This window comes from Branchiostoma floridae, chromosome 12 (genome assembly GCF_000003815.2).
Source record: "Branchiostoma floridae strain S238N-H82 chromosome 12, Bfl_VNyyK, whole genome shotgun sequence".
In the NCBI taxonomy this organism is placed as follows: Eukaryota; Metazoa; Chordata; class Leptocardii; order Amphioxiformes; family Branchiostomatidae; genus Branchiostoma; species Branchiostoma floridae.
Window position 1 is genome coordinate 14,698,965 of NC_049990.1, and position 15,385 is coordinate 14,714,349.

At 39.8% G+C, this 15,385-nt stretch overlaps 3 protein-coding genes across 3 annotated transcripts in view; 1 reads left to right on the forward strand and 2 right to left on the reverse strand.

The window, feature by feature from the left end:
• Positions 1-621: 621 nt before the first annotated feature.
• Positions 622-10,050, forward strand: LOC118427789 (caveolin-3-like). Its single transcript, XM_035837720.1, has 2 exons — positions 622-1,066; positions 8,416-10,050. The coding sequence occupies exons 1-2, from the start codon at positions 890-892 to the stop codon at positions 8,761-8,763; spliced, it is 525 nt and encodes a 174-aa protein (XP_035693613.1). The 5' UTR covers positions 622-889; the 3' UTR covers positions 8,764-10,050.
• Positions 10,051-11,977: 1,927 nt separating this feature from the next.
• The window catches only part of LOC118427485 (hemicentin-2-like), a 31,633-nt gene continuing 28,225 nt past the window's right edge, over positions 11,978-15,385 (reverse strand). Inside the window, exons 19-23 of the mRNA XM_035837309.1 lie at positions 15,272-15,383; positions 14,771-14,882; positions 13,949-14,045; positions 13,253-13,352; positions 11,978-12,807 (exon numbers count right to left, since the gene is read on the reverse strand). Coding sequence (XP_035693202.1) covers positions 15,360-15,383 — 24 coding nt within the window. The 3' untranslated portion in view covers positions 11,978-12,807; positions 13,253-13,352; positions 13,949-14,045; positions 14,771-14,882; positions 15,272-15,359. The remainder of the gene's footprint in view (positions 12,808-13,252; positions 13,353-13,948; positions 14,046-14,770; positions 14,883-15,271; positions 15,384-15,385) is intronic.
• On the reverse strand, positions 12,733-14,861 carry LOC118427032 (tyrosine-protein kinase receptor Tie-1-like). The gene is made up of 4 exons (XM_035836670.1): positions 14,771-14,861; positions 13,949-14,045; positions 13,253-13,352; positions 12,733-12,807 (listed from the first exon to the last, which is right to left on the reverse strand). The coding sequence occupies exons 1-4, from the start codon at positions 14,859-14,861 to the stop codon at positions 12,733-12,735; spliced, it is 363 nt and encodes a 120-aa protein (XP_035692563.1).

A 15,385-nucleotide genomic window follows, 5' to 3' on the forward strand; every position in this document is an offset into this window, starting at 1 on the left:
CACGCTCATTAATTTTCGCCTAATTTTGAAAACAAAACCTCGAAAAAAATAAAAGACGCGTTGGCTGTGATACCATGTTTTGTTCCTTCAATTACTGTAACAACGTTTATGGTGTCTATTTTGAATTCTAGATTTCTTGTTTCTTTCCCATCTTGTTTTGTTTAGCCGTCATTAAATTTGGAGTCTGAGGAGGATGTCATCCATAGAATTTACTTGCTGTGGCTGTACTGTGGCCTAATGGTACAAAACGTGGGAAAATAGTCTCACATCGCCAACTTAAAATAGAGGCGTGCAAAGTTGTTTTTCCCATAGAAAATATTACGACTTTTTTTGTGCCCCAAGCTCACCGTGTTTATAATGGCATGCAAATGTATACATAATGTTATATAATATGTATATATTGTGTTGTTGGTTAACTTTTTGTGCCCAGGGACTCCCTAAAAGCATTGCCTATACCGCTGGGGAAGCTTATGTTTGCTAGAAAGAATACAGAAGTGAATGATAGATGAATAAATCGAGATCTTTTTATGTACGGTAAAGTAACCAACAGCGCCCCACCTATCCACACAGAACTGCATCTGTTTACATTAACAGACATGTCGAACACTGGCATGTTCTGAATGCTGGTTGTCTCTGTCAACAACATCGCCGCCCGACACTGACTTACACCAGAGACTGCAACCAACCCACATCAGCTCTGTTAATCTCGTTGGCGAGATCGGCCATACTACATTCCCCCACCGCTCTCACTAAAAGAAAATTCCGCCCGGCATTTTCGGCATATCGCACGCCACATTTCGGTGAGGAAACGCTGGGGGAAAACCGATATCCCGTACTGAGCTACCCGCCGCCCAACAGCAGCGCCCCGCCCAACACAGTCCACTACCCGATGATGTCTGAAATGAGGGGGACGGAACCATCAGAGTTTAGGTTCGAGTCTTCTACTGGGGAGCACCACAAAACCCCTTCTCCGAGCTCGTCTCATGGTAATGAAACTAGAATGCACATGGACTATCCAGAACCTCCAAGTCCACGGGATCCAAAGGGAATCAACGATCATGTGAAGGTAGGTCACTGGCACGGTTGGTGTTGTGTTGTAGATGCTTACGGACATACTGGGACAGAAATAAACTAGCATGTCCTTTCTTGTAGACAATTTTAGATGGCCAGACACAATAATGTTGCAAAATGCTGTCAGTAGAAGGGTACAAAATCGTTGTGTTAGATTTGTGTTAAAGTAGAGTAGCATGTATATGTTTTGTTGTACATGCTAACGGCATACTGGGGAAAAAATAAACTAACATTTCCTTGCTTGTAGACACTTATAGATTATAAGCAGACATAATAATGTTGTAAAAGACTGTCAAAAGGAATGTATAGAATAGTTGCAACTATCTGTTGTGTGTTAAAGTAGAGTAGCATGTATATGTTTTGTTGTACATGCTAACGGACATACTGAGACAAAAATAAACTAGCATTTCCTTGTTTGTAGACGCTTATAGACGATAGACGGACACAATAATGTTGTAAAAGACTGTCAAAAGGAATGTATAAAATCGTTGCAACTATCTATTGTGTGTCAAAGTAGAAAAACATGTGTATGTTTTGTGTTGTACATGCTAAAGGACATACTGGGACAAAAATAAACCTCCACTTCCTTGCTTATAGACACTAATAGATGACAGATATTATTTAATAAATGACAGTCAAAATACTGTTTTAATTGCTCTTAACAAGAAGATGAAAATATCTGAATTAAAGTTGTTCGACAATTTTTCGACTACCAGATATGTGTCAAAGTTAGACAGCATGTGTTGCGTAATGTACATGCTAGCGGACATATTGTGATAAAAATAACCTACACTTCCTTGCTTATAGATTATTATAGATAGTGAATAAAATCTGATAATGGTAGACACAATACTGTTCTAAAATGATCTCAACAGGAAGGGGAAAATATTCATATCGGACGACAAATTTGTGACTATCATGCAATGTATATGTGTCAGAGGAGTGCAGTTGAATGTTTTGTATATACCGTAGCTTCCGGGGAAGTTATTTTTAAAACAATTCAGTGACCAAACAATTTCCGACGTTCCCTGCTTGCTTAACTCAAGTGTTGTATCTTGGCGTCGTTTTGTATGTGTGATAAGAAGGAAAGCACTCAGTTGAAATTGCTTTTCCTTATATCATATATCGCGGCAGTCTATTGCCAACGATTCAATCAGACTGAGGGCAGGGCTCAAAATACCAGCTGCAGGTTAGTGCAGGTAAGATTGGAGCTGTGCAGGTATTTCTGGTGTCTACTTGCACCTAACCTGCACTGGTTCATGTGCTGGGTTTTATACATGTACATAAATGTCCTATAATGTAGGTGTCTGTGGATTGTTATTAGCTGCATTGACTGTTACCACCTATAAAGTGTAAAAGAAAAATAGCAATGGTTCCTGAACAATTTTAGTACAATACATACCTCCTAATTTCAGAGTAGTGCAGGTAAAATTTGTCTGGTGCAGGTTATTTTCAATATTACCTACACCAGTGCAGGTCTGCAGAAAAAAGGATTTCGAGCCCTGGAGGGGAAGTATTTGGTGTTTCTATTAATACCCCTGGTGTCGGGGGTCGATCAGTCGCTCCATATCCATTCAAACAAGGGCCTTCGGTGACGGCCAAATATAATCATGTATGGAAAATACAAGCCGCCAAATCAACAGAAAAAGTTGAAGTGCCACTTGAACTCTTCAAACTCTGAGCTATTTTAACCAGGATGTCGGATGCCCTCAATTTCAAACACCTAATTGTAATTAGTAGGTTAATTGCGGATCTTTTAATTTTGAGGAAATAGAGATAAAAAAACGTGTCGAATAGATATATAGTTTTGAATGTTTAAATTACTATTATGTAAAATTTAAACATTGGTGGCATGCGGTATCTTTGTCGGTACGTGTATGTTGACAATGTAACGTAAATACTGAGCTTACGTACTGAACACTTGTGCGAGAGCTGAAAGATAACATAACCATGTAAACAGAGTGAAGCGCATTTCTGTTGTTGAGCCGGCTGCACTCATATTCTACACGAGGAAAACGATTGTAGTTTATCAAAATCATGATTGAAACTTGAAAATCTTGTACAAAAATATGAAAATTAAATCACGAATAGTCACTATTTTTTTTATCTTTAGAAAAACTGTTTGACTTCAGTAGACAGTCCGAAGTTTGTCTGTATTGTATACCGGTAAACTGTTTCATTGCGTACCACACTAGGTTTGTACTGAATATTAGAAGCTGCATATTCGGACTGATATAATTTGATCCACTCACACCGAGAATATAACCCCTACTCAAACACGGGACCTCCATTTAACGTCCTATCCGAGGGACGGCCCTAACCGAAGATAGGCACTCATTTCCACCTGCTTGAAGTGAGGATATTCGTGTTAAGTGCCTTTCCCAATGGCACAACATATCATGGAACTAGAACCCAGGACCTCAAAGGTTTGAGCCGAACACCCTACATTACGCGACGCGACGGCATTAAGAAATGTGTTTAGAATGATGAAAGTATATGTTAGCCTTGGTACCATCCGGGTAGTATATGTACGTTTAGTTTGCTCCCATGTTCACTTCTGCTAGCCGTCTAGCGTTTCAACGTCTGTTCGAAACAGTGATCATTTAACCACGATTTCTTGTATAGCAGAAGCGACCATAAGTTAAGAGCGAAATACTACCCGGATGGAACCAATCAGCACCCTTGTCCAAAATTTGGACGAGAATTGAATGTTCCTTGCGGTAGAGATGTCCAAGTCTCCAGACGGAATAGCACAGAAACTACAGTCTGTACATGCTGTATATAGTGGAAAATAAACGTCGGAGCGAACTACTATCCGGATGGTACCCAGGCTACGTATATGTCACGTCTCTGGCAATTTTATCTCAGACTGTGTCTGTCCTTGACTGTGTGTGTATTCGCCAGCTGCTGTTGACTTGGTCTCCTGCCAGATTTCTGGATTTATTTGCCATGTAAAGTTTGATACTCCTGTCATCTCCCGTGCCAGCGAATTCCGGGAAGTCCGCGCGTTAGCATGTTAGCGCTGAAAACTGTAAAACAACTTAATCACATACAGTAGGCAACGTAGGAAAAAGTGGAAGGAAGAACCATGGCTTGATTTCACTCTAATACAGACTGAAATGAAACTCGCGTCCCAAATTCCTTATGCTAAGGTCATATTTGCAAACCTGGGCCCGGCCAGGCTGTTTTAGGAAAAGGAAAAAATGCATAGCAATAAACACAAATCATGTCTCTCCTTTTTAAGTTTTGATATTTTGGTGGTACAAAAAATACCATGCACTCTTCTGCGTGCTCCAAGAGCAAGTGTAGTCTCCAATATGCTTAGAAGTGTCTTCCATCGAGTCACGGCTATGTGTGTTATTTAACACAATTGACCCTTTTAGCGTCACTCGCAAAGTACAAGAAGCAGAGCTCCAACTTCCCGATGACAACTACTCGAACCCCATATACAGTCTGACCTTAAAAGCACAACAGTTCCACAGCTACAGCTCTTTTTATAACTTATTTGTCGTTAAGAAGATGATGTCCTTGTGTCGTTAAGTGCCCTCATTTTCCGCAATAAATATGATCAAAGAAAAAAGACCTCCTTGCGACCTAAAATTTTACAGCTCGCTCAACGAATTCCATAGAAATTCCATAAAATCATATATAATATAATCATTATTTACGCTTTGTATTTTGTTGCCTTTTCAGTCATATCTAAACATTTTGAATGATATTCGAATTATGAAATCAAAGGTTACACAATTCCGAACTAAGACACAGCGCGATCGCCGTCTAGTGGGATGGGTAAATGTATAAGAGAAGTTAAATGGACAAATGGACACCAACCAAGATAGTTCAACCGTAGATAAACCATTATTCTCTTTCGCATTGAGTCTGTATTCATTTCATCCTATTGCAGTTCAAGGACAGGTTACGGTCCTTGCTATGATCAGGACGATTTGGTCCTTACTAACTCCCTCGGCGCAGTGAACGCCTGGTTAACTCGGTCCGACACCCTGGTCAACTCCGCCAAACAGCTCGGTCATCTCGGCCAGGGTTAGGGTTAGAGTTCTAAAGGCTAGAGCAAGGAGTTTCTAGCTGACCATAGTCAGGGTAAGGTACTCTCCGAGCAGAGGTTTCGCTCCGGCTGTTTTTGACGTGTCTTATGCGTTTTTTGTCGGGCTTTCTATTTTATTCCCTTTTCTTCGTGTCCTTCGGCCAAACCTCTGCCGACACCGCCCCTGGGTGGGGCGAATCTATTCAATTTGGACGGCGGTTATGAAGAAAAGGGGACAAAGTAGAAGGCGCGAAAACCACATAAAACCAAGGTTATATACGCCAAACCTCTGCTTGGAGAGTAACGAATTAGTTTGGCCAAGTTGGTCTTATTACCCATGGGCCGAGTTGGTAAAGGCCCGAAGAGTCCGACACCCGTCTTTGGCTGCTATGTCGCTGTGTTCCACTGTTTACTGACATGGCAGAGTCGTTAACAACAGCTGTCGTCAAAACATGCGTCTGTACAATTCGCACCACATAACGCACGGCAAATATAGCCATGCATCACAGGCGACAAAAACAAGGCATGGGATCCCAACATGTTTGAACAGCTCGTCTGAACCACAGGTTCCTCTTATCTAGCTACAGGCAGAATGTCTACGCCAGATGGGACCCATTGATTTGTTTGCAAACTTGACCTTCGGCGCGCTTGACTGTTCTGTAAACAATTTGGAGAGTTGTCCGTATATGTTCCGATTCCGTGCAGAGGAGTAGCAATATATAGATTCAACGAAAAAAAAACATGATTTCCTTAGTAAGTGAGAATGGCCCGATAGTTCAGGTTTAATACTGACATAGAAATATGATTGATATATGTCTAATATTTATAGTGAGAGTGTGGCGACATAAGGCCACTGCAAGTAAATTCTATGGATGACATCAGCGCGCTATTTTTACCCTGAATTTGATGAGAAGAAAAAATATTCTAAAATGGGGAAAAATATGTCGTGTGGCAGTCTTTATTGTACTTACAAAAATGCGATGGGTTAGATTTTCAGATGAAAAATACGATCAATCAACAAATACGACCGAAGTCATGCTTTTCAGTATTACGCATCATCTATATATTATTGTAAAAAGTCGTCGAAAATAACACAAGAGTGCCACAGTGAACGAACCCCGCAGTGCCACACCGGTGCCCCAAGTACAGTGAGATACCATCTTTAGGGTTGATTCCATAAACGGTATCACAGACAGCTTTATATTTGGGAGTGGTCAGTTTTGGGGCAAGCTTGTTAAATAAACGAGTGGGACCAGCCGGCGGACGGAGATCTCATGTAACAGTTGACCTCACAGCTGCTGCGTTTAAATCACGCAGTAGGTTAGTCTGTATTTATACATGGCAACAACGTGCAATGTGTGGGAAATTACATACAGTATTGACGGACCATATTCGCACCCTAGTCCTTAGGAATTTTGCTTGAATCTTTATCACTGTGAATTTTACGGATTAGGTCACTTGGTGTTTAAACATGGCAACAACGTGCAATGTGTGGGAAATCACATAAGTATTGGTGGACTATCTTCGCATCCTAGGTCCTAGGAATTTTTCTTGAATTCTTTTTATCACTGTGAATTTTACGCATTAGGTCACTCTGTGTACATATACATGGCAACAACCTGCAATGCATGGGAAATTACATACAGTATTGACGGACCATATTCGCATCCTAGGTCACTGGAACTTTTTCTTGAAGTCTTTGTATCGCTTTGTAAATTTTACGCAGTAGGTCAGTCTGTATGTGTTTATACATGGCATCAACGTGCAATGCATGGAAAATCACATCAGTATTGTAGGACTATATTCACATCCTAGGTCCTAGGAATTTTTCTTGAATACTTTTATTACTCTGTAAATTTTACGCAGTAGGTCGCTCTGCGTTTATAAATACAACAACGTGCAATGGATGGGAATTTACATACAGTATTGACGGACCATATTCGCATCCTAGGTCCTAGGAATTTTGATTTTTTTTTAATTCACTCTAACTTTCACGCAGTATGTCAATCTGCATTTATTTATACATGGTAACAACGCGCAGTGCGTGGAAAATCATATAAAGTATTGCCGGACCATGTTCACATCCTATAGGTCCAATTTAACTTGAATCTTATTCTTTACTCAATCATTTTCAATATGGATGGTAGTGCAAAGTACAAACTTTAATTTTTCGACTTGCATATGAGAGTCGAACGAAGAACAAAGAGACTGAAGAAAAAAATGTGCAAACTGCACCCCTAACAAACTCCTTATGATCCACATACGCCCCCCTACCGTTTTACGTCCACAGCTTGTCAAGTTCACAAATAAACTTCAATAAAACTGATATAATCATGCCAACGCCAACGTTTTTTTCACATTTACAAAATGCTTTCAACATATTTTCCAGAAAATACCCTGCTCTCAACTACCTATAGACAAGAGCGCCACCTTGCATTAAAATGGAATATTGCAGTCCGCACGTTTGAATGAACGCAAAGAAACTTTTTCAATGTTGAACAAGAAGCAGTCTTTTTGGTCTTAAATTTAACCAGCCTTTTTCTAGTCTTTTACAACAACTAGATGTTTCACTAAGTTTTAGTGTATAGTCAAGCCAATAGATAATGACAATGATGATACAATGAAGACTTGGCTCAAAACAAAACAAAACAACTGAACAGGACAACATGGTAGGAATAAACAGGCATAGTCAAGTATACTCAGAGAAACTAAGTACTGATTGTTTCCCTTCCGACAACATGAAATATGGATACGTAATCAGCAAGAAGGCTGGGCAAGGATGTTTCAATTCGGTCAAGGTCAATGTCACAGCTGGAGGGGCTTTGATAACACAGCTTTGGCTCCGTGCCAGTCCCAAGTTATTCATCGTGTTAATAGGATTGATATGATACAGAATGTACTACGGGAACTGGCTCATGTGTGTGTGTGTGTGTCCGGATCTGTGACCCTGTCCAGAGAATACAATGAATCGTTGAAGACCTACATATATATGAATAAAAGAAATGTCATCTTCTTGAAAGTATAAAACTGGATAGTTGACTGATATATGCAATGTCAACCTATAAACACAAGAACTATATTCTGCTAAATGAAATTGACTTCTCGCTTTTTTGTGAGGGTGAAAATATAGGTCCTAGAACAGATATGACTTACACGTACGTACAATAAAAAGTTTGTCTAAGTTCAAGGAACATGAAATTCATTCAATATTGCATCACGAAATAAGATATATCTGTGTTTTTTTCACATATTAATCACATGTTAATGTTATGAATTTACTGTATATTTTGTATTAATTTCAGGTGACTTTTGATGAGATCATAGCGGAGCCCGAGAGCGCCTACAGCTACGATCAGGTGTGGGACGTGTCCAAGCGCACATACAAGGGGACCAAGTCCTGGTGCTACCGTATCCTGTCCTTCTGCTGTGCCGTACCCCTCGCTTTCTTCTGGGGCCTCTACTTCGGCTGTCTGGCCTGTGTCCAAATATGGTGCGTGGTGCCCTGCGTGAAGGGTTACGTCATCAATCTGCACTGCTACGGCAAGATCTGGGCCCTGTTCCTGTCGACCTTCGTTGACCCCTGCTTCGAGTCGATAGGGAGGATGTTTAGCGGCATCAAATTCACTGCGAGGAAAGAGACCATTGCATAGATTACCGTCCAATGGGAAAACTGGTTTAAGTAATTGTCATACCATACAGCGGGTAGTATCTCACTGGGCTGAGGCACGCGCATTGGCGGCGTCACTACGTCGTAAATTGGACTTGAGTCACCCTTCTTGAACTATTTTAACTGTAATGTCCAACACTAACTTTGAATTGGACTCACCCAAATTTTCGACTGAACAGCACCAGTCTTTGTCAAGGAATGAACAATCTACTGCTGCCGTGACGTCACGTTATGCAGATAGAGCACGTGACTCAGTGAGCAGTGGATCATAGATTGCAGGAAGAATGACTTCTACCAACACAGATGGACTTTAAAGTTGTGTCACCTTTGATATTATAATCGGAATATCATGCAAACCGTACGTAGGTATGATTAAAATGACAATGAAACACGTAAAACGTAAAAGAAATGAGTTATTATCGTTGAATTCTTCAAATCGCTCGGCCGCAACGAGTTCGCAAACGTGCCGCAGTCAGGTCGCAAACGTACCGCAGCCTCAGTGAGATACGCGCTGTACGATTCATGTAAGGTAAAATGCTCATACACTTCTCCTGTACTGTCCCTGACTTGATGATGTAAGGGAACTTTGTAAATATTTGAAATGTTCCTCATACAGATACACTTGTTAAAGTTTATGTACTGTACTAAATATTGTACCAGACAACAGATTCGAAGTTAGTGTACTATTGAACTTTCGTCAAGTGACCTTAAATAGATACATGAGACATGGTAGGGATCTCTGTGTAGATAGTGGTGTATTGTGTTACTTTTTAAAGGCTCACCATGTATTATAATGACAAGTACAATCCTACCGTTTGACCAGCATGTTGTTATTTACAAACTGAAAGATGTAGTTTGAAATGGTGTTTCTCACTCAGCAAACCCTTCAGATTGTTTTTACAGAGTTTGCAAACACCAGGGATAGGAGTTTGTGATGCAAATATGCTAAAAACGTTGTTGGTTGTATAGGTCACTCTTATGAAACTTTTGTTCTGGAGAATATTTTCAATTGTGTGGCCCACATCCTACATTATGTATCTTTAAAAAAATTGAATGACAACTGATTTTTTTTGCATTGCTTGTCATTCGTCTAGAAAAATTAGATAGAAGGGGTGACTACAACGACACAAGCCTGATTGTATTGTATTGTATAGATTTTAGATAACTTTAATACGATTAGGGTTGTTTTAAATGTTGTGGCTGTATTTATGTTATTCCACTATTTGTAAATCCAGCTGTGCCTGTAACAGACGCAGAGATTATTACTCAATCGCATTACCGTTTCGTTTTTTATAAACTATTCATTGCGTAGAGTGAATAAAAAAGTCCATAATTTAAGTTAATGCTAATTCACCTTTATCCGTGGGGTAACCTATATCCGTTGTTTATAAAAACGTTAATTAGGGACATCAAGTCAACGGAGAAAGGTTTCAACTTGCAATATTGCCGTTATTTTCAAAACATTGCACTGTCCGTGGACTTGATATCCGTACATACCCTGGATAAAGGTGAACTAGCAGGCAAGAAGCATACGCATAGTGAACCGAAGCCATATCAACGTTACTTCCTAACCTTTACTATAAACCTTTTCCAAACGGTTTTCAGGTTTGTGTTTAACTAAAACTAAGACAAGAGGTATACGTAGGTACTCTCCAAACAGAGGTTAGGCTCCGGCTGTTTTTTAAGTTTTTTTTTTTAGTCGTTTTTATCGGGCTTTCTGTTTTGTCATTTTTTGTTGTTGTGTCCGGCCTAGGTTTTGACACAGCAAGATATAAAAAAAAATGAAAGCCCGATAAAAACGACTAAAAAAACGTTAAAAAAACAGCCGGAGCCTAACCTCTGCTTGGAGAGTAATACGTAGGGGCGTCAGTCTATACTAACCTTGCCAACAGTTGTGCCCTAAAATAAACCGATAGTTCTCTGTATGATAACTTATCCAAGGATGACGATAGATACTTCAGCAATACATACTTTTTTCTTCACTTTGAGAACAAAGGATACCATGGCCCCCGGAGAAACAAATCTATAGAAAGATTTCCAAGCAACTACAATTCTTTATTCGAGTCACGTGTTCCTAGGTCACGTGCTTAGAGTGATTGAATCACCACTACTGACAAAGGTCGACGGAAGTGCGACCGAAAATTCGACGTGAGAAATAGAAATATGTTAATGTTGTAAGCAACTTGTAATCCAAGAAACAGAGCGGAGATGATAATGTTTGCAGAGGAAGGTCCTGACCGCATCTTGGAAGGCTGTTGGTGTATCAACAAGGAAGACTTCCTTGTCATGAGTAATCAAGGCCATCATTGGATGTCTTTCACTTTCACTCTCTTTGTTTGACCGGGAAATATACACACATGAAATCATTTTGACCTCATCGCGAAGTAGTCCTGGGTCTAACTTAAAATAGAATACTATTCACACTGCGCAATCATTGGATCATCCTTAAAGAGTTATGGGGAAATTGCCGGAGTCGCGTGGTAAGGCCAAATCCCTGAAAATCAGCTTCATAAATAAAAGCTGACCGGGGGGAGGGGGGGAACAAAAATAAACTTACTTCCATTCCCAAGAAGATCCCCCCCACTCTCTATTATTAGTATTATACCCCCTGTTCTAACTCTGGGACCGACCTAAACCACACTTCTCGGCGGTGCGGATGTTTCCAAAGACTACACAGTCATGTTATATGTCACTTCACTCCTTATATAGTATAGGGATTGCGTCATTGCTGATTGATCCAATTGTAGTGCAGTGTGAATAGTAGTAGCAACAATATCAGTCGTGAACCGCATCAACAATAACATAACGTAGACAAGAGTACGGAGACCTTATACCTCCACGATATAATTCAATATTGCAAATGACTTTCTCATTTACGTAACCTATGCCTGGATGGATACATGCCTTTAACTAACTTACACACATCACAAGAATGAAATTCCGTATAGAAGTACTGTTACGGGTACGCGTGTATTTTAGGTAACCTACAGGTTGGGAAGGACCTATGACAACGTCAAGAATGTGTCCCCGAATTTATTTTGTATTTAATGGTACAATCGTTATTGTTGATATTTACAGAATTTACGTGTCTAAAAGTGATGATGTTTTTCAAAATCTGTACCAGTCAGCAATCCAAGATAACAATACACATGAATTATAGCACAGGAAAATTAGATATGAATGACCGAATGAATGAATGGATGAACAAAAAACTTTATTGCACGTTTATACGAGCTAAGTGCAGGTCAAGGTGATAACTATGGTGCAGTTAGCGATATTCGTATGTGGTATATTACTACATATACAAAGTCTGATGTATACTAGTACATGTATGTACAAGTTCAACCTATTCTCGCTTCTGATGACAGCTATAAATGTAGGGACAGAGGGAGATAAAATATAGAGTCTATATCTAAATGCGTAAGAAGTGCAATTTTAGCTAGCGAAAAGTTGGGAAATTATCTTGTACACAATTGAAAATGAAATCTCTTATTTTGTTGTATAGTGTGTATTTGTCTTCTATCTTGGGCTATGTTGATTTAATTATATGGATGAAATCCTCTGGGATCCCCAAAACTGATGCGAGCGAGCGAATAAAAAAAGTTTTGCCATAAAAAGGATAACTTGAAAATATAAGTGGCCAGGAGGGCTAAACAAACAACTCAACACACAGCCTTTGTTTTACAGAACAGTACCTTTTTTGTGTTCTTATTCTTTTATTTTGGAATTGACTTGGCGTCTTTGACTTGGCACCCTACTTACAGCACAGCATGGTTTAAAACTTCTTCTTTTTTTAGGGGATAAACGGCCGAAAATTGATATGATGCTGGCACGGATGTCATCCAAATAATCAAATCAACATGGCCTTTCTTAATCTTAAGTTACAATGTTGCCGTTATACACAGTGAGAATACCAAGCTGACAGCACTAACAATGCGATCTCGAAGTGAAGCTAGTACTTCTCGTCTGTAACAGTCCGGAGGCTTGTGTATTTATCCTCATCCAGGCGGGACAGATTGATGTAGTCCTGTGAGAGATAGCAGAGTATCTGAGTTAAGTACGAGGCATTTAGGCGTGTAAAAAAACGTAGGCAATCTTGATGAAATTACTAATTGTGATGGGAAACTGATGTCCCATTTTGTTTCAACACTGCCCAAATGCATGACTTAAGCTAACAGTTACACCAAACGACTTGCCACGCTTAAACCATCCATATCCTAGTCTACTGTAGTTGCTGTTCAAAGTTAACCCATAAAAAGGACCATGTTACTCCTTATACACAATGACTTCCATCATGCAAAAGATGCAATGAAGAAATAATCTGAAAACAACACGTCCCTGTGTTACTAATTAAAGACTGATCAGTTCTCCATATTTTTGCTACCATGCACAGGGATCTGGAATATAACCCACAAGGCAGTCGTATTTTGCAGCAATCGAGTAGACTGTATGACTAACAGAGAACCACGTACCTGTTCCCTTTGCATCAGTGTTCGCAGAGTCTCCTCGATGTTCTGGAACTCAGGCCTCTGGTCAGGATGATCATTCCAGCAACTCAGCATGAGGCTGTAGCTAAAGATATAACAAACTGTTTTACGACCTCAAATACCTTATCCATTGATGTTTAACATTTGGCGTATTATTAATACCCCTTCACATTGAGCGAAAAGTGATCGGACGATGAGTTTGCGAGCACCAAATGACATTTTCGGTGGGCAGTAGCACGTCCGTTTTTTCTGGACCAGTACGCGAATTTGAGTGATCGTTGGCAAGTTTTAGGAGTGTTGTCGAAAGCCAACATTTCCAAGCAAGTACAAATAACTTCCCTTCGCATATTCTCTATACAGTATATGGATGTGTGTAGAAACACCAAAGCATGATCAGATATTTCGAATTTCCTTACTTTTGATATTTGAATGGTTGGAATAGTGAACAAAGGCCTACTCTGAATGTCATAAGTACAACCACAGGGGTGAAGTTTTCCAAAGCAACCCACATACTAAATTCACTCCATGTACCATGTCATGTTAACCTACAAAAATAAAACACGACATTCTTCCACGCGGTATTTGTTGCAAAACAGAGACAAATGCATATATGACTAATAATTATTAGAGAAACCAATCTATTGTCTACTTAATGGGATGGATAATTGTATAATGACTTACAGGCTGCTATCACAGTGCGGCGGTTTCCTCATCCTGTAGCCTTGCTGCACACTGTCCATTACGTCATGTTTGGACATTCCTGGATAGGGCGTGGCTCCTGGGAGAAAAGACAACGTTGAGACTAACCGGACTACAATACACTTCTAGCAACCATGGCAACTGTGCAATCCACAGAACCGTTATATCCAACACTTCCATTAAAGTTAGGAGCACTGGTGGTTTCCTTATCCTGTTTTATTTACATTTTACATATCCATTGTGAGTGATAGTAATGGACCATTTGACGTCAGGCTTTCCATTGGGTTTCCATTGTGTTAGATACAGTGATGAGTTGTTCAAGAGGAGAGAGAGAATACTGAGCAGTTGTTGGTTCTTCCCCTTATGAAAATCAGCTACCTGATTTAGACCAAGTTAGGGGTGGAAGTGTAAGTTTTTGATACACAGACGTATCATGAGCAAGTTGTGACTTTTGTGGTTAAATATATGTTCACTTCAACTTTGTTGAGGTATGCAACTGAGTAGATTCTTCAGTACTCGTGACATACGCGCTAAGTGATCGAAGCATAATGTTATATAGTATATATAACAAAAGCAGTCATTTCTCAAGTACTCACTCTATAGACATATATCAAAAGAAAAACAGTGAATCATAGCTACTCTGTTATATATATTTCCTTACGTTCAATGATCCTTCGTCAATATTCACAGTTGCCAGGTTGAGAAATAACGTTATCCAGCATGTGAAACGATATATATCTTCCACCATTAGTAGCTAACAAAGGAAACAAAAAGCATGGCAAAAGTTTCTAAAGGTAAAATTACCGAGGGTGACGATCTCCCAAAGCAGCACTCCGAACGACCACACGTCAGTCTTGGAGGTGTACTTTCGGTGGAACAGCGATTCGGGTGCCATCCAACGCACTGGCAGGCGGGTCTTTAATATGTGATGGTTCGTTTAAGATCATTACAACACACATGTAATAACCAATCCATCAATTACAGTGTACGACATAATTATTGGAAGCAACTTTAACTGTTTTAAACCTTATCAAAGTTGAGAAAGAAGAAAGGATTTAGAATGTTCATTTCAGAGTAGTATCAGTGAGTGTCCAACCCTTATGCCTGTGTTATGAATGGAAGCTGGTGTGTTGGGCCAAAGGGCGGTTATACCGGCTATATAGATACAGATACAGATACAGATACAGAAAGATCTCAACCAATCTTTATTGGCTTTGAAATGCCTGACTAGATTGCTTTCCACAGATTATGACAAATAATATATATATTAACATGGCCATTTATGTTTCATTAAGAAAACTCCACCTTAGTAGTTCTCTCGTACTCATCCCCCTCACGAGAGAAGCCGAAGTCTGACACCTTACACGCTTTATCTGCAGAAACCAGGACGTTCCTAGTGCCAGGTCACGGGGATGATCT

What these genes read in the sequence shown, in the direction of transcription:
- LOC118427789 (XM_035837720.1), top strand. Translation starts at nt 890, where the DNA reads ATGATGTCTGAAATGAGGGGGACGGAACCATCAGAGTTTAGGTTCGAG. An exon ending in GAATCAACGATCATGTGAAG is followed by an intron (nt 1,067 to 8,415) that starts GTAGGTCACTGG and finishes TATTAATTTCAG; the next exon opens with GTGACTTTTGATGAGATCAT.
- LOC118427032 (XM_035836670.1), bottom strand. Translation starts at nt 14,861, where the DNA reads ATGGCACCCGAATCGCTGTTCCACCGAAAGTACACCTCCAAGACTGAC. An exon ending in TTGGGAGATCGTCACCCTCG is followed by an intron (nt 14,046 to 14,770) that starts GTAATTTTACCT and finishes CTTTTCTCCCAG; the next exon opens with GAGCCACGCCCTATCCAGGA. An exon ending in CCGCACTGTGATAGCAGCCT is followed by an intron (nt 13,353 to 13,948) that starts GTAAGTCATTAT and finishes TTATATCTTTAG; the next exon opens with CTACAGCCTCATGCTGAGTT.